At 39.2% G+C, this 23,759-nt stretch overlaps 1 protein-coding gene across 1 annotated transcript in view; it reads right to left on the bottom strand.

Moving 5' to 3' along the window:
- The window catches only part of LOC129106786 (ubiquitin-conjugating enzyme E2 J1-like), a 27,495-nt gene extending 5,990 nt beyond the window's left edge, over nt 1-21,505 (bottom strand). Inside the window, 5 exon segments of the mRNA XM_054618007.1 lie at nt 1,302-1,407; nt 3,941-4,025; nt 4,564-4,695; nt 7,545-7,618; nt 21,217-21,505. Coding sequence (XP_054473982.1) covers nt 1,302-1,407; nt 3,941-4,025; nt 4,564-4,695; nt 7,545-7,618; nt 21,217-21,247 — 428 coding nt within the window. The 5' untranslated portion in view covers nt 21,248-21,505.
- Nucleotides 21,506-23,759: the final 2,254 nt, after the last annotated feature.

Here is a 23,759-nt window from a genome sequence, read left to right on the forward strand (position 1 = left end):
TAAAATGTAAAAATGTGGAAGCTGCTTTTGCCAAAGGAACACCAGTTTGTCACATTCAGACATGTTTTTTTGTTTATGTTTCTTGTTGTCCACCTGGAACACTTTCTAGTCTGAAGCTGGAAACGTCTAACCTCTCTGTTATCTGGAATGCAGCAGTATATACAGTCCAAGCATTCTAGATATCATCACTAAACAAGGAAGAATATTCTTTGTCTCCGTCACCAGTTATCGACATCTGCAGTAGAAAAACAAGTTCATAATTTTGTGTGAATTAATTCAACTACTCCTACTGGGACAAATGAAGTGTTATTGCCAATTCATTCGAGAACTTTGCCCCAGAAAATAACTTAAAGCCCTCCTCCATCTCAACCATCAGTTGATCCAACATATCCTCACACTGTACATCACTTTAAACACCTTATATCACAATATATGAAATGACAGCACGTCTCCTGTATATGAAATGTGCACTCAGGAGACAGAAATGACTGACGTTTTTCATATTCCAATTTCTGAAACTTCCTCCACGGGGGCCTTGTGTTCGCCCTGCCAACGTCACAAACTTTGAAAGTATTTTTCCCCAAATATCAGTCTTGCTGTGCAGAGCCCTTCTTTTTTTCCTTGCTGACAGCTCTCACTATCACCATGGGAACAGAATCATTTGAAAATCTCCCCCCCCCCAACACGAAAACTAAAAAAAAAAGGTGCTGTTTCAGCCTTGGATTGAAAACTAAATAAAGGTTTTCCACCAGGGAGATGAGCAGCTATGTGTTAATAGCAAAGCACCTCTATCTCATCTCCATGTGCTAATGAAACAGCCGGCTGATTGAGACCCTCCGTCGCATCCGCTAATAGCAGATCGACTTTAGCTGCATCCTCTCCTCCTCTGGCTTTGTTACCGTTTCCTCGGAGGGGGAATGTGGTGTGAAATGAGGAGCGACGTGCCCACTCATGCTCCCTCCAGAGACCCAGTATTTTTGGGTGGTAATGACCCTTTTTTCATCAGGCAATACCAGGACTTGTTTCCGCTTTTGTACCATTGTAGGGGATGCACGTACCACCGGGGGGGCTCAGGTGATGATTACGTTACATGCTTGTGTGGAGTTTGGCGCGTTAATGCCGCCAAAACAGCGTTGTGTGTGTCATGTTGGCGCTGAAAGCATCCTCCACCTGTGTGGCTGCTAATCCAAGAGTTCTGTTCCCCTCATTATCATTCTGTATAGCAGTGTATATAAGCACAAACACACAGCAAGCTCTGCAGGGAGTAAACATTGGAAAGATTTTCATCTACCAAATCTTACTTTTTGGCAAGAGCCCTCCTCTCCTCTGGAGTATAATCAAGAGATCCTATCGCTCCCTCTCCTTTCGTTGGCATGAATCCGATTATCGCTATCAGGGCGGTTCGGACTGGAAGAGAAACGGACAAGAAGAGGAAGAAAAAAAACACACAAAGAAGAGTTCAGAAACATTCAATTTCGGACCACATTATTTAACATTCCTGGGCTAAAAAAAAGAGAAGGTTAAATGACGCGGCGAGGCTGCACATGTCGTCATGTTCCGTTCACCCGGTGTTACATAAGTGCGGAATGATGCTTTGTTTTCGGTGCGTAAAGCCCGGATTTACCGGCGGCCCACGCGAGGACATCCACCATGTGTCTGCGCTCGCACGTTCTCCCAGCTGGCACAGGAAAAGCTCGACAATATGGCCGGTGTCAAGGGTTTGTTCGCGTTATGACTGGCTGTGGGTTTTTTTAATCGTCTGTGCTTCAGTCTATTCGAGTCGCTGAGTAAAGCATCTGGAAAACGATTACATATCTGATCTGTCTTTGAAAGATCAGCCTAGTTTAAAGGGTTATCCTCATTGGGTTGTATTATAATAACTAACAAACACTGACAACAGTACATGCACACTGGTATTCTTTTTCTTTTTCTTTTGGTACGATATTTTGCAAGTTATTTTACGAGATATGGTAAATGTCGCCTCTTAAACGCATAAGAGGCGACATTTCCTTTGCTGAAATGCATGATTTATTTAATTTGGGCTGTACAACATGTTCCCTTTTCAAACTGATTTGATTGACAGTCGATATCAGCGCTCTACACACCTCGTCAAGTTTTGAAGTTGCAGTGCGGTCTGAGATAAAAAACCTCTCACATAATTTAGACTTCACCAAGTCTCATTTAAAAGAAGTAAACAGAAAAGAATCAAAGTAAAAGTTAGGCAGCTAAGTGTGCAGTCTTCAGTTAAAGCATGAACGAGCACATTCTACTTTGATAGCAGAAAGTCGTTAAGATAAGACTTTTTTCAGTTCCAACTGTCTAACTTTTGAGTTTTTAGGTTCGGAAAAACTGTCTGTGTCTTTGTGTGTGCGTGCGTGTCTCTGTGCGTGAGTGTGTGTGTGTGTGTGTGTGTGTGTGTGTGTGTGTGTGTGTGTGTGTGTGTGTGTGTACTTGCAAATCCTCATTTTGACAATTTGGCAAACTCATTAAGTACTTTGCATGAAAGTATTGCAGCTGTCATAATAAGACATTTATAATATATATATGATAATGAATATTGAATACAAACAGTTTTAACTACAGACACAGAAAAAACTGTATTACAACTTTTCATTGGATTTTGGATTATTGCAGAATTGTACGAATTGTTGCAAACAAATGTTTATGAAACTTACACGTTTTTTTCAAAAGATAATCATCCCAAATAAACACCAGTTTTATTTGAAGCATGAATCCAATATAGTAAAAAGCTAACGTTGGGCTATAAAACAAACTCCACCACGGTCACATGACGTCACGTTCACGTCACCAACACTAAGCTCAAGAAGTTTGGCTCCAAAGTCCACAATTGACATATTTTACAGTGTAGAACAAAACTTTAAAAATCTCTTAAACTTGTGTTAACCACAGACCGTAAAAATGCTTCAAGGTTTTAGGACTCATTCCTGTGGAACTTTATTAGTGGATATTCATAAATCAATCGAAATAAATATGTTAAATATAAAAACTGTAAATCTGAGGGAATGTCTGAATTACATCTTATCACATTTGTAGGCGTCACTGTTACCATGGTTACTGCAGCTGACCTGCCGCAGAAGTGCAGAGCTGCAATGTGCAATTATCCAGACGTTTACACAACACAGCAGGGGAAGTCAAAAATCTGAGGCATGGCCTGCAGTGTGTTGGTGAAAAGTGTGTTATGAGCGGTAACTAGAAGGTGAAAATGCTTTGAGGAAGAAAGCACCGTCTCCCACTGAATTCCTTCTGATTAAATACTACAACATGTTGTAGTATTTACGTTGTATTTATGTTGTAGTATAACCCTAACCCTAACCCAACATGTTTGGTGGCCGCTTTTTGGTGTTTTTACACATTTTCAACTCATCGACAGTATTTGAAGACTAGCTGGTCTCAAAGATTTGGACTGTCATGTGAGTCGGCCTAAAGTCTGGAGGTTCTTTATTCCAGCTTAAGAATGCAGGACCTTCAACTCTCTGGCTAAAGGTGTGATACTTAAATTATATGCGTTTACTCTAATCTTTTGATTGCCATTAAGCTGCCATCATTTTAACCCAGCACTTCCTGCACAGATGTTTCAAAATAAAACCCTGCACATCATATTTGTTTTACCTTTCCTTTTCATTAAGTGATCAGTTATTTTAGTGTGTTACGATAATAATGGACTTTAGTCGTTCAATATATCCTTCATAACATAATAAGTCCAATCTATTTGCATGTACTGACAATTAAGGACAGAAAAATCAACAGTTTTCAAAACTTTTGCAAGACATTTCTATGATAAATAACATTATCTATCTTTTCAAATAATAAGACTCAATATTATTACTTCTGTGGCCTCTTCAGACTTGTGGTTGAAGAAATAACTTGAGGTCATGAGCTACATGTGGTGAACTTGTGACTCTACTTCGAGGAAACTTACTGCTCCAAGATGGCTGCCAGGTCTCTGGATGGTGTCCAGAGATGCTCAGACAAATTTTCTTGCCAACTTCGAATCTTCCATTCGGCTAGGAGGAAAAGCAATAAAAAAGAAAGTGGAGGTGAGTATGTGGGTGGAGATAAATGAATAAAACATACGCTCTCAAAAAAAGAGAAAAGTATTAAGACAAGCAGACAAGACATGGAAGTTTGACACAGTGTGGAACGAGGAAATGCAGGCTGCTACTCTGCAAAAGTTTTTGAAACAATGAATGCAAACTGAAAAAGAAACATGATATGAAAAAGTAGCTGGACAGAATGATAAAGTGTCTGTCAAAACAATTCGGAGTACAGTAGCATTTATCAGCCGGTCATTAGTGCAGGTGTCATGCAGCTGTCTGAATATAATAAGAGAGTCTCATATGACTCTGACAGTTTAATGACAGCCGAGGCTTCGATCTGACATCTGTCACTACGTGTGCTGCAAACCAGAAATGGCCGATGGGTTAAATGACACGCTGTCCGTTATTCCACTCGGAGCTCGTCTGGTTTGACGTCCTCCTGGTCGTTTCGGCCGGGAGAAAATGAGGCGCGATTGAGAGGTGACCTTCGTCGTCGCCGTCTTACCGTGAGGAGGATGATGCTGGGGGGCTTCATGGGGTACTCTGGTGGAAGCACGATCCTGCCGTGGTAAACGCCACCGTCGAAATCAGAGTCGGGGGGCCCACGAACGGAGAAGTGCCATTCAAAGAGGTTATCCTGCAAAAAGAGAGGAATGTCACTTACAGCTGATGGTCAGGAGATATCAAACCTGTGACTTCTGGTGTCGGTTTGAAGTGGCGACACTGACAGTGACGTGTCCTGTGGAGTGTTACACCCACAGCTGTTTGTTGTGCTAATTAATTGTTATTCCAAATCAGGATAAGGTTAATTTATTGCAAGTAATAGTCCTTTGATGCTACACAAGAAAAAAATGTTTGTGATTGTGGAGGATTGAGTTAACGAATCTCATCTTGAAGAAAGAAGCTGCTGTGAAGTCTGTTGGTTTGGCAGCTTTTTGAATTTATTTAATTATTTATTTGATAGGGACAGAGTACGTTAATGAGAAGCTGTATAAAATACAGGATGTCAACAAGACAGAGTAAACAAAAATGCTAATTAACATCCGTAGTCCCTAGGCAGGTTTCAAAAACAGAGATATTACAGATGACAAGATACAGATACAAATATGCAATGCATAAGTAAATAGGACAAAATACATTTTACTACAAATAACTTCTGTATTTCATGCCAGATGGCAGAAGTGTGAGGATGAGGTGGGACCTTTGGGCTCTTGCGCAGGCACCTCACCTCACCAATTCCCAGTTAAAGGGTACCAATGATGTTCTGGGTGGTTTCAAACACCTCCTGTCCTGGTTAACAGGTTAACAAGAACTTGGAACGGGAATTTTACTTTCTTAAAAGGAATACTTCATCCACAAAATGACCGTTTGTGAAGAAAACATTATTTTCTTCTTGGGGAAGTAGTGAGCATGTAATCTTTTTAAACACATTCTGCATAAGAATGGAACAGGAGTTGTTACCTGGTTTACGTTTGTAGCCCAAGCAGAGCAAGTTGAGCAGGCTTTGATTGAAAGATTTTAAACAGTCGGTGTAGAGAGAAAAAGAGGCTGAACGTTTTTGGCTGAAATACAATCTTTCGAACCCACCAGCTATCATCTGACCATGACTTAACTTTTGATTGAATTAAAATCAGCTTGTAACCTGGCTACTTGCAAAACAGTCCGGTCGTACATGATGTTTCTCAACTCCAGTCTTCGAATTTTAAAGTTGCTAAATGGACTGTAAATAATGAACGCACAACAGAGGAAGTCTCAGCCCATAAATCCACTGGTTAAACTGGAACAACAGAAATATGACCCCTCGCCCCCAGAGGCCTGGATAAATGAAACGTGGGTCAAGTTGCACAAACTATGTGAGAGTTTGTAAACAGATGTTTTGACTTTGCTGTTGTTAAACTACTTTTCTTCGTTTTCTTGGTTCTTTCATTCCTCGTGGAGGCATTCGAGAAAAACAAATTAAACTCTCACTAAGAATTTAAAGGTCAAACAGGGAGAGTAATTGGTACACAAATGGTCATTTTGTGGGTAAAGGAATCCATTTAAATTAACAGACATTTCTGACTTTCCAGGGTGGAGATGTTTAACCATGTCAGGTTCTCTATGATTCGCCTCCATTTTCCTTTAATCAACAATTAGCTCCTTGGTTTTAAGGACGCTGAGCAGTAGGTTGTTCTCTGAGCAGGATAGTCAACTTTCTTTATTTGCTCAGGCTGCACAAAATCAAACTTGACTCACGGGAAACTCTTGCGTGCGATGGAAGGTCATCGTCACGTGATTCACTTCAGTCTGGCCGAATACCGTGGCACGGAGTAGCCTCCAAACATGACACCAGTAACAAAATATAAAACTTACCTCAAGTTTTGATGACATATTCATTAAGGAGTCATGCTCTCCTTAATCACCCAGCACCGTCCCTCCAATTGAATTTTAACAAACTCTTTCAAACATGATTCACGAGGATGACCTGGTTGTCCCTCAAAGCGCTTGAAAGTATGCATGTGAGTGAAGGTTTGATGTGTTCACATTTGACTAGTGACATAGATTTATGATAAGAAGAAGAGCTGTATTTTGATGCAAATTGGGTCAATTGGGTTCATTTATGTTACATTGAATCCACTTGACATTCTTGTCCAAAGTAACATACCATTTTCACTTTACGTTGGTAACGTCGCTCTGCTCTGACTTATATTTATTGATGTCACCATGTTCCAACATTTGATTACTTTGTTGAATACAATGTTCTTATTTCTGATAGAAATTATGGACAAAACTACTGTAAAATAACATCCAATTTGTCTGAAACCAGAATTTCCCAGACATAAAACTGATACTTCTTGTCCTGACTATTCATCTTTTCATCAGTTAGTTCCAGACCTTTTTTTCCTTGAAGCCTCACGCTTCTTGTACCTAAGAAAAGCTCAGCCAGCCTTGAACAAAATTCTCAGATTGAATAAAGGGATTCAGTGTGTTATTAAATCAACTTTTTTTTTAAATGAGTATTGCTCATCAGTTTCATCAAAATAAACAAAGCAATGGGGTCTTGACAGATTTTACTTTTAGACTTTAAACTCTGGATTAATTAGAAACATTTGGATTGAAAAACAATCCTATGCAGACAGAATCAAATTTTACAAACAGTATAATACTAATACCAATATTCATCTGAAGCTGTGCACATATACCTGGTTTAAACATAATGTGAACTAATACTTTTGACTTAGGACTAATAAAATATATATTTTTTTAAAGTTTTATATACAAACTTTTGTATATATTATCCAGTAGATGTGTTATGATTTTAGTTATGTGCAAATCTCATTTAGAGAACCTCAGAGGAGACAAATCTTGGCTAACCCCCTGTAATCTTTGGCTCCCCCTTGAGCTAGACTATACAGGAAGAGAAAAGGATGTTGGTGATCTGCAACTAAAGTAATCTAATACAAATAATGGCACAATACAAGAACTACAGCAGAGTGGTGGACTTACTTCCAGTGGCTGGGCGTGGTAGTGCTCTGTGGGATCCCTCAGCTCAGCAGCCTCTTTCATCAGCCTCTTCACCGCTGGTTATCCAATGGAAACAAAGAAAATGGAGGTTAGTCTTCAGGGTAAATAAGGGTCTTATTAATGATCATTACAGATTACATGTTTAGTGTTTACCACACCGCTTTGTGTGTGAAACCCTACAATCAAACCCAAACGTCAACAACTGCAGCAGTTATTTTTTACAGGCCAGAGTTTTCTGATTTCCAGATGCAGAAGGCTGCAAATGCGCCGCTCTCCCTGGTTAACAGGACGTTAACACAGACGGACAGATGAGAGGAGGGTGCAGAGGGACAGCGCTCCATGTGCTGGAAAGTCTCTGCTGAAAATCACACTGACTGTCACACTCATTCAGACAGCTAGAGTTAGAAAAAAGGCTCCTTTAAAATGTGCAATCCAAAAATCTTGGGTTTAAAACCACCTCTTGAAAAAAGGGGAGCAAAAATAACCTTTTGGCGCTGATACTAATTGCCGATCATTGATGATCCATATCGTCAGATACAGTAAAACACCAGTAACACTTTATTTTACACGGTGATGGTTAACGAATCGACAGTGGTCCGTTACACCACTAGTTTCAAAAAGACACATTCTCCTGCTGAAGTCGTAGTTATACTTTGTGCGTTGGCGAGAACGTGACATTAAGACATGACTGTGTTGTTGTGCTGATAAAATTTGCTTTGTGGAGTTTTACATTTGTCTGAATTCATCCTGTGAACCATTATAGCACACTGAGCTGAAACAATTAGTCAATAAATTGATTATTTGTAGAAAATTTATCTGCAATAATCGATCGTTTAAAGCTACTACGAGGAACTCGAATTTTCTGTTGGTTTTGGCGGTCCCTGTGGACAAAAGTGGTAGTGTTTCAAAGAGCAGCAGGGTCTGACAGTCGAAAGGGTCTGGGTCTGTCTACGGTGGACTGGTCTCTGCTGGAGTCTGAGCTCAAGGAGTTTCTAGTGAACCTTCATGATTTCATCTGATTTCACCAGAATCCGACCCGACGTTGACTGATGGAGGTCATATAGCGGCATCAATATAAAATTGTGACTGTTTCATAACCAGTTAAAAGTTTCTCACAGTAACTTTAGTAATTCTTACTTCCAGCTTCTCAAATGTAAATATTTTACAGTTCTCTAACTTTTATGATATAATAATAACCATATGATTAATTGATTGATAAAGAAAGTATTAATAAACAACAAAAATAATTGTCGGTTGCTGTCCTAAGAAGTCCCAGGATGAGTCTAATCCGTTGATGGTGTAAGTACATTTTGTTAACTTGTAACTGAAGGCAGAAAGAGAGTAAACAAGTCCATGTAAAAAAAAGTTCTGCTAAAGAGGTCAATCTCCCCCCGTGGCGGCATTTTATGTGGGTGTATGTGCAGATGTGACACACTCTGAAAATGAGGCGGCGGAGGAACATCTGCTGGCATTAACCCTTGTGTCACGACCCGGACCGACAACAGACTCTCTAATCTGAGCATCACTCCAGGACGGGTGGTTACACAAGTCCAGTTGATGATGATGATGATGATGATGGTGGTGATGGTGGTGATGGTGGTGATGGAGGTGGGAGGGGTGGGTTAATCACTGCCCTGGCAGCAAAGGACACAGAGACGCTCCTTGATGTAATGCTGACTAACCGAGTCCTCACAGCGAGGCCACGTTAGAGTCCGTCTGGGGGGAAAGCCTCGGGTCGCACACATCCCAACGTGCTCCAACACGAGGTCATGAGGCTCATCCTCGTGTGAACAAAGTGCTCACCGCAAGTTCAGAAAAAGCAAGGTCAAATTCTGCTCTCTTTTCCTCACTCCGCTACGACTAAAGAGCTCTCTGCAAGGCAGAAACAAGATGGGGCTGAAAATGGAAAAAAAGTAATCGTGAAGAAAAAGTGGAACTAAGAGGTATTCATGGAGACGAAATTGGTTTGGAATCCAATCGAGTGTCAGGGTGTCGGAGATGGAAATGCATACTGTGAAAAGAAACACGGGAGAGAGAGAGGAAGACGAAGGGGGTGATGGTGGGGATGATGGGGGTGGAAAAATAACAGTGATGAAGGCGAAGCTTGGAGGGTGTGGAGGCTGACCAGGGGCGAGTAGAGCAGCCGAGCAGGAAAATGCACCGACACCACGCAGCTTTTATCGGCACGTGTTCTCTCCCCTCGATTCTGACCCGGAGACGGACGCTCTTCAGTGGAGAGTCTTCTGTTTACACCAGAGAGCAGAGGGGTCATGCAGCGCTCAAAACTAGTTAGACAAGAGGGCGAAGATGAGAATCTGATCCCGGGTGAGAATGAATTCCAAGCCGTCTACGAGAGGAACTTTGGCCCAGATCTGATTAAAATACACCTCATGTTTTGGCAGTTTTTGAATTGTAAAAAAAAAAAAGAACTTTCAGGCGACTGAAAAAAAAAAAGTGCTTTTCAAAGTGGTTTAAAATGCAAAGCTACAGCCACATTTGAGTTCTATCCTAAAAAGGAAAACTTCTTAACAGAAAAGCTGAGCTACATTTCCATCCGACTGATGAATACTTTCATTTTCTGCCAATTTATTCAAAGGCAAATATTGTTATTGAACTTAATTTATTCATAACTTTTTCTTTGTTACTTTGTTCAGATTGAAAAAACAAAATACTATCAGCAAAAACATTATGACCAGTTATAACTAATCATAACCAGCTGCAACATATAAGTGATAAACACCTTAATGCATCAATAATTATAATTATTACAATATATAATAATAATAATAATAATAATAATAAAATAACTATAATAAAATATATTATATATAATAATTAAAATAATTAAATATGCATGCTCTTTTTTTCCTACCAAATAAATACATTTAATTAAATTATAATCCTCAATTTTCTATATTTCTCACGTCTTATTAATTAATACAAGCAGTCAGATAAATCTGAACTCCCTTTTTTATTTAGAAACTGCTTTTCAAAAATCCAACTACAACAGTCTTTAATACATAAAAGCTGCATCCTTTTTTTATCATCTCTACTTTTACTGAAGTTTAAATGCTGAGTTCTTCTTCCACCACTAGTTGTTGGTTTGATTCCTGACTACACATGCCGACATAACTCCACCTTCATCTGACAATCCGTTGAGTTTTTCTGAAAATGTTAAGCTTCAACAGAAAAACTCAAAAATACGACAAAGCTGTTCTTCCATTTGGCCCACCGCACATTAAAGCCAACAAATTAAATAACAGACAGGAAGCTTAAACTGTGCAGTGATCTGTGAGCGGCTGAGCAGAAGGCTGCAGCGCTCCGCCATGTGAGCTCCATCCGTCATGGGCAGCAGCATTATATTTCAAATTCACAAATGCTGAGCCAGCTGTATAGGCGGGGGGGCGGCTGAACAGTTTCTCCTACTCACTCCGGAAAAGGACAAGCTACGTAGCTAACTAGCCATCCATACATCCCAATGCAGAAGTGCCTTAAAGCTGCATTCTCTCTACTGTCCACCAGGGGGCGACTCCTCTGGTTGTATAGAAGTCTATGAGAAAATGACTCTACTTCTCTCTTGATTCATTCCCTCAGTAAATATTGTAAACATGAGTTTATGGTCTCAATGAACATCATGCTGTATTGAAGAAGACTTGAAACTAGATTTAGTAAATTATGGTTATTTAGAGTCAAATAGACCATAAAGAGGAGTATGCTTTAGGGCGGGGCTACTGTGATTGACAAGTCTCTACCAGAGACAATATGGTCACTTCTGTTCAGTGTTTGCAAAAGGAAAACAAGATGGCGACAGCGAAAAATGACAAGCTTGAGGCTATAAAACAGTCGCCATTTTTTGTGTACTAGTCAAATGTCCACGGAGAACAGTTGGATGTCCGTTCTACTGTTTCTACGGTTTAATTCTTCTGCAGGTTATTTTGTATGTGATTTTAAAAATCGGTGAAATTCGAAAAATATTCATATTAATATTGCGATATTGCTATGAATTTCAGTCATATTGACCAGTTACATGTAAAGATTTGTAGAAATAATCATTAGGCACTCTCATATGAATTGATCGTCAGGCAGAGAAACTTTACTTTACCCCGCTAGAACAGTTTAATAAGCACAAAAATGACTATTCGGTTTCATAGGTATGATTAATTCATTAGCATATTATCTTTTAAATGCTCTTTTTGATATCCAAATTAAAGGCCCTGAAATTTTCCAGCGTCTGATGTAAGGGTTCTGAATGTTCACACTATTTTTGAAAACTTAATGATGAAATAACAATAAAGCAGAAACTCAGACAAAACCCCGCAGAAAAAGCTTCACTTTTGATTATCTAGCTCAGACTCTCCCCATGCATCGGGTTGTTTCTCTAAAGAATAAAACGAAAAGATTAAAGCAAAGGAAACTCTCTGAAGGTCGGACATCACCTGCTGAGTGCAGACGAACCCCGTAAATCGATTAGGAGACGGGGCAATTTTAATGTTTGGCACAAAACCTGCCAGCATCCTCTTTCTTTAAAAAAAAAAAAAAAAAAAAAAAAAAAACACCTAAAAAAGTACAAGCAGCTGGTATCCAAAGGGTGCAGGGATCAGAACAAAGCGTCCTCAAGATTTGTTATGCAAGAGAGACGAAGAGAGCAAAGAAAAACACAGAAATAACAGCCAAGGAGAGAGGAAGAGACGGCAATTAGGATGAAAAGAGGAGATCAGGAGGAATCAGCTAGGAGAAGGTGATGCGAGAAATCTCTGGAAATTAATTTTTAACCTTTGGTGGAAAGCTGCGGAGCTGTTGTTGCCGGAGAGAGAAATGTCAAACCGCCGTCGTGGACCCCAGGAGAGAAACTTAAAAAAAGAAGATGCTAATTGATATGCTGGTCTGAGGTCTGTTGTTGTGACTGTGCTGTCAATGCAAAGCACTGGAGGACATGTGATGCATTGCTGAGAGTGTGAGGAGGAAAGTTTAAGCTGTGGAGGTTAATCCATATCTTCTGTAGCTCTGTCTTTGTAGGTGTTTCTTTTATGTTTTTTTTTGTTTTATAAAATTCCAGAGTATATTTATGCACTTAAATCCTTTCCTGCATTAAAAGATTTTGGTCTTAACTTAATGTTATGTGCTGGTGGAACAGTAGGTGTTATCATTGTTTCAAACTAGGCCAGGTCACTCCACGGATTCTTCTTCTGTACAACAGTGTTGAGTGAACGGGCTTCGGCTGAACGAGAAACTGTTAAAAGTGTAATTATGTGTGTGCTGAGAGTCCGGGACGTATCAGCAGCGGTTTGCATATTTTTGGAGACGTTTGAAAAACACAACAACTGTAAAACCTGGCAAATTAACTTCCCGTCACTTTAGGGCTGAACGATCTGAGAAAAAACATTTTTCTGTAATGAAAACATTTCTTTTTCCTGAATGAACAGAATTGGATGAAATAACGCAGAGCTTTTTGGTCGTGTCAGATCTCAAAACACTCAGAAAAACTTAACTTTTTAGTGAACTTGGCAACAGTTTTATAAACAATACTAAAGCTGCTGTCGAATTGTCAAAAAACGACATCCTATTTATTTTCCCAACGGCTTTACGTTTGGGCTTTTTCTGCATGAGTTTGTGCTTGTGTGAAAATGAAAATCTGGGGGGAAAAAACAGGGTTTTTTTGTTCATTTGTGGCATTTCTTGCTGAAAAAAAACATGTAAGTTTCATGAAACATTTGTTTGACACAGAATGCATTTTCTGCAATAATCCAAAATCCTTTTTCATAATCCTTTTTGTGATGCTAACTTCTGGGGTTGACCTACAAATACAAGTCCTCCCTGCAGCTCTCTGTTAAAAGCTGGTTTGCTGATGCAGGCTACTTTTCAATTACGAGACTGTGAAACGAAGTCAAATGGCGGTTCAGCCTGTTTGCATAGAAACATACTGTCGCCAAGCCCGTACTCCGGACCAAACCGGAAAACCAGAAACCCATCCAGCTCTACTGGACTCTCTATGTCGCAACAGTTCCCAACTAAAACTTCGGCCTCCTACAGGTTGAATTATTGAAATGCAGCTCCTGCAATTTGACAGTCGCACTGTGAAACTGTAACGTCGATGTATAAGAACGATGAATCATTCAGCCCTGTCCTCTACTTTTCCTTTGGCTCCACTCCTGTGTGTGGGAAGCCGGGAGCATACAGTACCGTGCGGTGAATAACTCGGGGCTGCTCCTGTCTGTACGTTATTGTAATTCAACCTCAGTGTACGGTACATGAGCGATGCCCCAGGCGACAGTACGCCCGATGTGTGGCCTAAGCTGACCTGACAGCACAGGGTGTAGTGGTCTCCTCTCCACAGCTACCCAGCAGGCCATGGCCTCAATCCCAGAGCAGCAGCAGCAGCAGCAGCAGCAGCAGCACAGTATGGCTGTGTGGAGGAGGCCTGACTGTCCTCTAACTTTATGAGCAGTTGTTTATCTCCACATACTGTCTGCACATATGCTGTTTATCTAGTGTCTGAATCAGGCAGGAACCTCTGGATCTGAAAAGAGACGCCAACGCTGAAATTCCTAAACCTGCAAACCTAAAAATAAGCAACGGAAACAAAGCTTAAAATGCCATTAAAAACTTATTTTTCTACTTGTCCCATTACAAATATTGCTCCAGACGAACCTTGACATTTAACCAGATTCTGTAAAAAAAACCATTAAATTCTGAGTTCCTCAGTGCAACTAGGAAGCCATGATTGATTCTGCCGAGACCAACACATAAGAGAAAACTATTCTGAGAAACTTCAACTTCTTTCTTTCATAGAAAAATATATACTGCAGAAAATACCTTATTGAGTTCCCTCTGCTTCTAGCCATGATTGAGCTGTTTCCATAGAGGTGCAGGACTTTTATATTGCAGAATCAAGGCCAGAGAGAAAAATGTGACAGTGCCACAGTGCCAAAAAGACTCAAAACTGCTTGGAGTTCAGAGGGTTAAACCTGCATTCAATCTAAAAAGCCATCAGGGGGGCGACTCCTCTGTTTGTATAGAAGTCAATGAGAAAATGACTTGATTTATTCCCTCAGTAAACATTGTAAACATGAGTTTATGGTCTCAATCTCTAGTTTCAAGTCTTCTTCAATACAGCATGATGTTCATTTAGTCAATTATGCTCCATTTAGAGCCAAACAGACCATAAAGTGGAGTATGCTTTAGGGCGGGGCTACTGTGTGATTGACAGGTCGACACCAGTCTTTACGTCACTATGCAGTCCAAATATGGTCACTTCAGTTCACTCATTGCAAAAAAATGGCGACCGCCAAACGATCGAAATCAAGGCTTCAAAAACACAGTCCATAAACGATGAGTGACGTCACATCCACCATGTACACTTTCTATATACAACCAAGGTCTGAATACTGTAAGTACTTGTTTTTTAATGGTATTTTTTTCTTTGTTTAAGAAAGGACATTGTAGAAAATGCTGGTGGCATTGGTCAGAAGGAAAGACACCTTTAGGTTGGGGGGGGGCGGTGAGGAGGAATGGCAGGAATGTTAAATACTAAAGCTGAAAGCTCTTCAGGTTAAAATATTCTCTCTATCTTCAAGGCCTCGGGTAAGTCCTGATTTTCCACTTGGGGAATCCATCAGCGCCCTGCGGAGGTGTGATAGGCTATCAGGGCCGGACAGGCACTCCAGTATGAAAGATGAGCCACTTTAAAGAGTCTTCCCGTGGGACGGCAGCGGGCAGCTCCTCCGGCTTTGATGGTTCGAGGTCGGTGGCGGCTCACATCTGAGCCCCGGGACTCCTCGGGTCACGGACAAGAGATCCTGGTGTCAAAGCCAAACCTCAGAGGGCGACATCTGATCCCCTCACATCAGTCTGTCTACACAGCCACCCACCGTCATAACTTCTGTTTATTGACCTTTCCTAGAGGACCGTTAGGGTGAACTATAATTTATGTGGTTTGGGGCAAATCGGTTATGATAATACCGTAATCAAGAAAAAAGCTGGGCTCTGCTGATTATGGATTTTTGAGGGCAGATACCAATATTGGCATTTGTGAGTTAAAACATATTGATTTGCTAACATACAGTAGACTAGAGGGTCCACACAGTAAACTGCAAGTATATCAAAAATCTAACACAACAGAAACTCACATCAAATGCCAGTAAAATCAATAACAATCATCTAGTATATTTACTTTTTTAGGATGGCAATAGTTTCCACAATGTGTTGTTTCTTAAACACTTTGTCTCAGCTGACCATTTTACAATAACTTAGAGCACATCCCATGAATCAAAGCCGGTTTCTGTGTAAGTGAGGCTTCTGTCTGACTCACAAGCGTCTAAACGTTTGCTCCCCTACGGTTGCACTTGATGGCTGAATATTAATCAAACGAGAGTGAGGAAAATATAACTGTGAAGAAGTCAGGTCTCTCAGGGGGGGTGTTACCTTCACCGCGGCGCCTTGGTATCTGATAAAGTAGCTGCAGTTGGTATCATCAGCTCACAGTTAGGGAATCAAGTCATGAAGCCGTTGATTGAACCATCAATCATTTAGAAACATGCCTTGTTGTCAATGTTAAACGGCCTTGTATTCGTAAAGTTCCTTTCTAGTCTTTCGACAACTCGAAGCGCTTTACACTGCATGTCATCATTCACCCATTCACACACAGTTGCCATGCAAGGTGCCTCTTGAACATCAGGAATAAAATAGTTCACAATTCACACACATTCATACACTGGTGGCACATGGGGAGCAATGTGTGGGTTCAGTGTCTTGCCCAAGGACACTTCAGCGTGGACTGGAGGAACTGGGGATTGATCCACCAATCTTTACAGCGTCGTCCAGATTTGAAGGCGATGTTCTGAGATGGATTCTGCCTGTGGTTTGCTCTTGCATGTCTAATGAAGCTGGTTTTAATTGTCTCACAGGAGGGTAAAAGAGAACCGGATCAATTGCCAGCAGCCCAGAAGCCAAACACTGGCTGCAGAGAGAGCCTTTCGCTTTTAAGAGTTACCTGAAGGCCACCTTATTGAAAAAAACAATTTTTCGTACTAATTCTGTGACAGGGGACAAAAAAAAGAGAGAGAGCCTTGTTTTCAATAATAGTTCTTTGAAAGAAAGAATCTGAATCCTCCTGCAATGCATCTCTAATTTGGGTTGATTTATTGATTAGATCTGTAAAGCTGAGTTTCTCCACAAAGAATCACACAAAAGCACCAGTTTAAATCTCTCTCACAGATGTGCTCATCAGTGCCTTGAAAAGAAGTAATTCACCATGAAAAAAAAGCATAAAAAACAACTAATCCAATAACGTGAAAACAAAATGGCCTACTAGTCCAGTATTCGACTAAGAAAGGGGGGCAGCCCTGTGATTTCCTATACTCTTGTTTTTCTTAAAACAATAAAGGTAAGTAGGGTCATTTCAACATTGCCAGACCTTACTCCCATCCACCACCCAGACCTCCACACACTTGCTGCCTCTGCACACTACATAGACACTGCTCGCAGGTCTTCCGTTGCACATTTGTTCAGAATGAACGTACTGTACTTCAGAGGGATGCTGAGCTGGAGCTGACTAGTGGAGGGGTGGGGGAGGCTCTCCAGGCCTCAGCACAGCATCCTCTTAACACCACGGTTCCTGCCAGTGGCTGGATGAACTGTGAATGCCGCTCCAGTGCTCCACATCCCATGCCCATGTTTGGCCTTTCCATCCGGTAACAGTAAGCAGAGATGACAAGGAAAAGCCCTTTCCCACACAAGTGCCTCTGGCCTCCGCTGACTTGGCAGAGGTCAGGTTACTGGCCCAAGGCGATGGGGCGATAATCTCCGTACGCCAAATCGTCTTATGTAACACGTAGTTTGAGTGTTTTGGGGAGTGATTCATAATTGGTCCAGAGGGGAGAGAGGAGACACGCTTACGTAATAAAAAAAAAAAAAAGCCGACTCAAAAAATGTGAAAGGAACAGAGCACAGAAAAAAATAAAAAAAAGAAAAGAGAGGAGAGGAGTCCTCCACAGTCTGAGCACTTTAGATTTTTCTGTTGCTGCTGCTTCCAACACATTGAGCCAAAAAGGTAGAGCCAGGAGAACAAAGGAGAGATAATCCCTCTCCTTCTGTCAGCTCCTGAACTTAAAGAAAACGGCCTGGTATGAAAAGATACAGTAAGGAAGGAGATAGTGTATTTTATACACCAGACAAGACAAAATGGAAACAGCTGGAAAAAGCTGCAGTAGCATCAGTGTGTTTTCATTTAGAAAATGTTATTCTTTTAATCCAGCATGTTATCATTCTCAATATTGCTTAATCAACATGATAGGCAGCCTATAATAATTCTAAACACAAAAACTGAAAAAAAATCAGTCTTTTCCCCTTTTTTTAGCAGTTCTTTCCAAACATTTCCAACAGTGTGTTGAGAAACACATCAGAGGCTCAGGCCTGCTCCAGTTCATACTGCTTTTGATGACCTCCTCCCTCTCTTGCTGATATGAAGCTCTTTATGTATCTATTTATATATATATATTGGGCTGAGTCTGGAAAAAGTTTCCACATGTGGTGTCCTCTGGAAACAAAACAGCCGTTTGCTCCGCTCTGGCTCCCACACAGGAACTATAAAGCTTCGTCCAAATGACGTAAATGTACCGCAACCCAGTTCGGCCACTGGGCCACTTTCAAGATCACAAATAATTGATGTATAAAAATATATATAAATGATGGACATTTTTATATTGTTTTTGAAGCCTTAAAGTCTTCTGTGATACTAAGCTTAACATCTTTGCATTTTTGACAGTCTGTTAGACAAATTGATTCATTTGAGGATGTCACCTTAGGTTTTATAGATATTGTGATGGCCATTTTTCACAACCTTATGGACCAAATGAATATCAATATATCAAGAAACCAATCTGCATATTCATCAATAAGGAAACTAATCATAAGTTGCAGCCCTACTGTTGAATATGTGATCTTTTATGTCATTTCTTAAGTTAACTAAATAACTGTATTGTTTTGCCTTGTTCGATGGTGTGTGAGGATTTAGCCCATGGGGATTTAACCTTAAAACAGAAACACCAGTAAGATTAGCTCTATGATACAGTGATTCTGAAACTCTGAATATCAAAACTGAAACCGTTCCAACCCTCTGGCTCTAAACAAATAATGAATGCCTCCGTGAGCTCCGAGCACCTGCATGTGTTAGCATATGTCCACCCACAGAGCAAACATCCGGCTGCATGACTCTGAAGGGAGTGCTGGTGATACGTGGCATTAACTCAAAGCTTTCATTATGTTACCAGTAACTTTTTATTTCTGTGCCTGCCGAGCCTCAGAAACTCTCAGTTTCAGTTTAGGTCTTGAAACACGTTATGTCTGCACCTGCATATGAATAAGTGCTGGCGTAAATATTTCATATTCCAACCGACTTTATGCTAACATAATGCAAAAATCTGAAAGTGTGAAAATGTATTTAATTATTTAGTGAATGTTTAAACATGACTTACAGATGTTTTTGCTCAGTATGTGGCCAGGTGCAAAGGTGACAAAGGTCTACGTTTTTACTCAGATGACTAGATAGGTCACACACACACACACACACACACACACACACACACACACACACACACACACACACACACACACACACACACACACACACACACACACACACACACACACACACACACACCTGAAACAGACCACATGCCCAGAAGTCAACCGAAACAAAGTCATTCATGCATATTTTGACCCACACCATAATACAATAATCCGCAAATTAATTTATGTAAGCCTAAACTTCAACTTTAACATTTAAAATTAAACTTGCAAGATACGTCCACAAGAATATTTATACAAATTGACCAAAAAAAAAAGAAACAAATCAGATCATAAATCAGAATGCGTTTCTCCAATTAATACAAAACTTGCAGGAAATATTTCATGACAGTGTTGAACCACGTGTGTAGCACTGTTTTGAAATGACTCTAAAGGGTGTGCCACTAGTTCCAAAACTGCGGAGGCAAGTTTGGCCCTAAATCAATGACAGATTGTCCAAACATCACTAAACTTGGTGGATCATTTTTTAATAAAGCTGTGGAAACATGTCCCTAAATGCCAAGAAAGACGACGCAGGTGTGTGATTGGTCTCAGTTTTTTTTCCCCAGACAGCTTTGTGAAGCCTGAAACCCAATCATTACATTCAGGTCACAAGGTATTATTTGACAGGCTTATTACAGCCACATCTGCAATGAAAATTGACTCATCATCATGAGCACTTCCTCGAAAATATCAACAATGTTTTTGCCCTTAACTGCGTATGTAACTGGAGATGGTTAAACACTTGAGCACAAAACACACACAGTGATTTGAAACCTGAGAAGGGTGTTGACATGCCACACATGTTTGTTCTCTACTGCAGTGCCCTGTGGCATATTCCTCAAAATCACAAAAGTAGCAGATGTGCATTGAAATCAAGCCTGACAGTGTTGTTGTTGTTGTATGTCCTTGGGCAAGACACTTAACCCCAAGTTGCTCCTGAAGGCTTGTTATGTACAACCGGAGCCCCCTTATTGTATTCATATTAGTTTATTGCACTTATTGTATTCATATTCATTTGTTGCACTTATTGTATTCGTATTAGTCTGTTGCACTTATTGTTTTCGTATTAGTTTGTTTCTGTACTTTTGCTCTGGTTTATGCTCTTAGATGCTTGTTTAAGAAAGGAGATGCACTTATGACTTCTGGTGACTCGTAGTTCTCTTGAATACACTTCCTGTAAGTCGCTTTGGATAAAAGCGTCTGCTAAATGACTGTAATGTGATGTAACGTAAATGCATACTAAACAGTAAGTGTAAGGTCATGTTTGTGGCTTTCTCTCTTTTTAAATGACATTAAATGAATGTATTCTGTGTTATGGACGATGCATCATTTTAAATGCCTGTATAGTCAGGCTATTTGTCATTTACTGGCCAGTCAACCCTGACATCTTGATAATTAAAAAGCCTCAAAACAAACAATATAAATCATATTTTAATTAACAATAAAAAATGCAATCCACCCCCATCTGTATCAGCTGTGTTTGGCCCTAGCCAATTCGTGTTAGTTTGTTGCACTTATTGCATTTTTATTAGTCTGTTGCACTTATTGTATTCATATTAGTTTGTTGCACTTATTGTATTGGTATTAGTTTGTTGCACTTATTGTATTCGTATTAGTTTGTTGCACTTATTGTATTCATATTAGTTTGTTGCACTTATTGTATTCGTATTAGTTTGTTGCACTTATTGCATTTTTATTAGTCTGTTGTACTTATTGTATTCGTATTATTAAAAAATGACTGTAATGTATTAGTTTATTGCACTTATAGCAGCTTCATCTCTGTTGCTTATGTTGAAACATGGAGTTTTGATTCTTCCTGTGACTATGCAGAATAACACTTTAACTGTATATCAACCCATTAAATAGACATGCAGATCTACCCTCCAACCTCAGGTCATCTCCATCTCCATCTCCATCTAGAAACACCACTGACCCCCTGCTGACAAACACATGTGAACACCATGTGTTTATCAGCACAGCTGGGGTCAAAGCAGCTCCTACTGAGTGAATACAGATGTTTATTTGTTTACAATTCAAATCAAAAGTACCTTTAAATGCAGTTCACACTTTAAGAAAACATCCACCTCACCTGGACTCTTGAGGTTGTATTTATTCTCCATACTAACAGGTGTTGAAGCTCTTTTCCTCCCCAGATGAAGGTGTTGCTAGCTCGTTAGCCACAGTTAGCACAACCCCGGCTATCTTCCTCAAACACGAGTGTGACAGCTGAAACCGGAGATCGTGCACTCTCCCCGGTGTTCCCGTTAAGTAGGGTGAGCAGAATGTGTTAATATCGATCCGTCTCAAGGGAATCGAACTGTTGTTTCTCCAGAGTTAGCCGCTGTTTCGCTTCTGCTAAGTGTTATCCCTCTGACGTCATTTTCGGAAACGTAAACAGGAAGTGGCTGATGATTGGCTGGCTCTTCTTCTTCTACGCCTTCTTTGTCTGAGGTGGCGCATGCGCAGTATTGCAAGAAATATATATATATAAACAGTGTTTATGGGGATAACCATTTCAGTATGACAGCAACAAAAAAAAATGTTTTATTTATATAAATTTATATATTTAAACAGTGTTTATTATGTTATTAGAACAGGATAACCATTTCACTATGACAGCAAAAAAAAAAATATTGTTTTATTTATATAGATTTATATATATAAACAGTGTTTATTATTAGAACAGGATAACCATTTCACTATGACAGCAAAACAAAAAAAATATTTATATAAATTTATATATATAAAAATGTATATATATAAACATTGTTTATTATTTATATTTATATAAATGTATATATATAAACAGTGTTTATTATTAGAACAGGATAACCATTTCACTATGACAGCAAAAAAAAATATTGTTTTATTTATATAAATTTATATATATAAACAGTGTTTATTATTAGAACAGGATAACCATTTCACTATGACAGCAAAAAAAAAATTGTTTTATTTATATAAATTATATATATAAACAGTTTTATTATTAGAACAGGATAACCATTTCACTATGACAGCAAAAAAAATATATATATTTATATAAATTTATATATATAAACAGTGTTTATTATTAGAACAGGATAACCATTTCACTATGACAGCAAAAAAATAATATTGTTTTATTTTATATAAATGTATATATATAAACAGTGTTTATTATTAGAACAGGATAACCATTTCACTATGACAGCAACAAAAAAATATTGTTATATTTGTATAAATGTATATATATAAACAGTTTATTATTAGAACAGGATCATCATTTCACTATGACAGCAAAACATTTTTATTTTTTGTTTATATAAATGTATATATATAAACATTGTTTATTATAAGAACAGGATCACCATTTCACTATGACAGCAAAAAAATATATATTTATATAAATGTATATATATAAACAGTGTTTATTATTAGAACAGGATAAGCATGTCACTATGACAGCAACAACAAAAAAATGTTTTATTTATATAAATGTATATATATAAACAGTGTTTATTATTAGAACAGGATAACCATTTCACTATGACAGCAAAAAAAAAAATATTGTCAATTTTAACCTACTGTAAATACAAAGTAATGAGGTGCATTTTTTAGCACTGGAGCCTACACATACTAATTGATATTTTTATTACAAGTTGTCGAGACCTAAACTTTTATTTATTTTTTGATATGTGAGAAAAAGCAACTTTTAAAGTTAGTCAGTTTACTTTAGAACAGACTCATCCACACTGTAAAACTTCAAAGTCAAGACATGATTGACACGTTAGATAACTAATTAACTCGTCAAATTTAAAATTAAATAGTTTACAAACACTGGTTACCATACGAGAAAACTTCCCAGCATGCATTGTATTTGTTAGATTGTCTTTTCTCTTTAATTATAACAACTTATCCATGTATCCGTATGGTAAATTCTCTCATCTTTAAAGTGGCTTTATGTAAAGATTATGTTTACATTTTGATCACGGCTACAGATTAAAAGCAGCTGAAATGTGCAGAAATATTCTGTACACATTTATACTTGTGCCCAATATGTTTGTCCACTCAAACTTCATATTCCTGAGTGCTGAGGGAAGCTGGTGCAAAAACCAGGCGCTGTCAGGTGAAGAGGGGAACAGATAAGATTCTCCATGTCCCATCTTTGTTTAATGCTCCCCACATGTTATTTTCACTGAGTCAAAAGTGTCGACAGTCACAGTCGCTCTGCTCCGTGTGACTCTGACAGAGACTTGAGCTCTCCCTGGTTGTTTTCCACCATGAGAGGCCGTTGACAACTTTCTGCACATAATATTTCTCTCTATTGATCCGTCTATATGTTTAGACCCAACCGCCACCATCCTGTCTTCCTCTTCCTGCCTGAAAATATCCCACAAACTCGACTATGGAAGGAGAAATAACTTACTGTGTCTCACTCTCTTTTTCTTTTGCACTTTAACATTAATGCAAAAGTTTTTCAAAGGCTGAAATCTCAACAGAAAGTCAGTTTCAGGCATGAAGCAACACACAGAAATCTGGGACTCAGAGAGCAGGTTTACGGAGATTTCACCGACGCTTTGAAAGCTTCATGGAGGTTAATGGGGGCTCACTTTGATCTCACTTAATCTGATCATGACATTGCCTTAAAGG

This window comes from Anoplopoma fimbria, chromosome 18 (genome assembly GCF_027596085.1).
Source record: "Anoplopoma fimbria isolate UVic2021 breed Golden Eagle Sablefish chromosome 18, Afim_UVic_2022, whole genome shotgun sequence".
NCBI lineage: Eukaryota > Metazoa > Chordata > Actinopteri > Perciformes > Anoplopomatidae > Anoplopoma > Anoplopoma fimbria.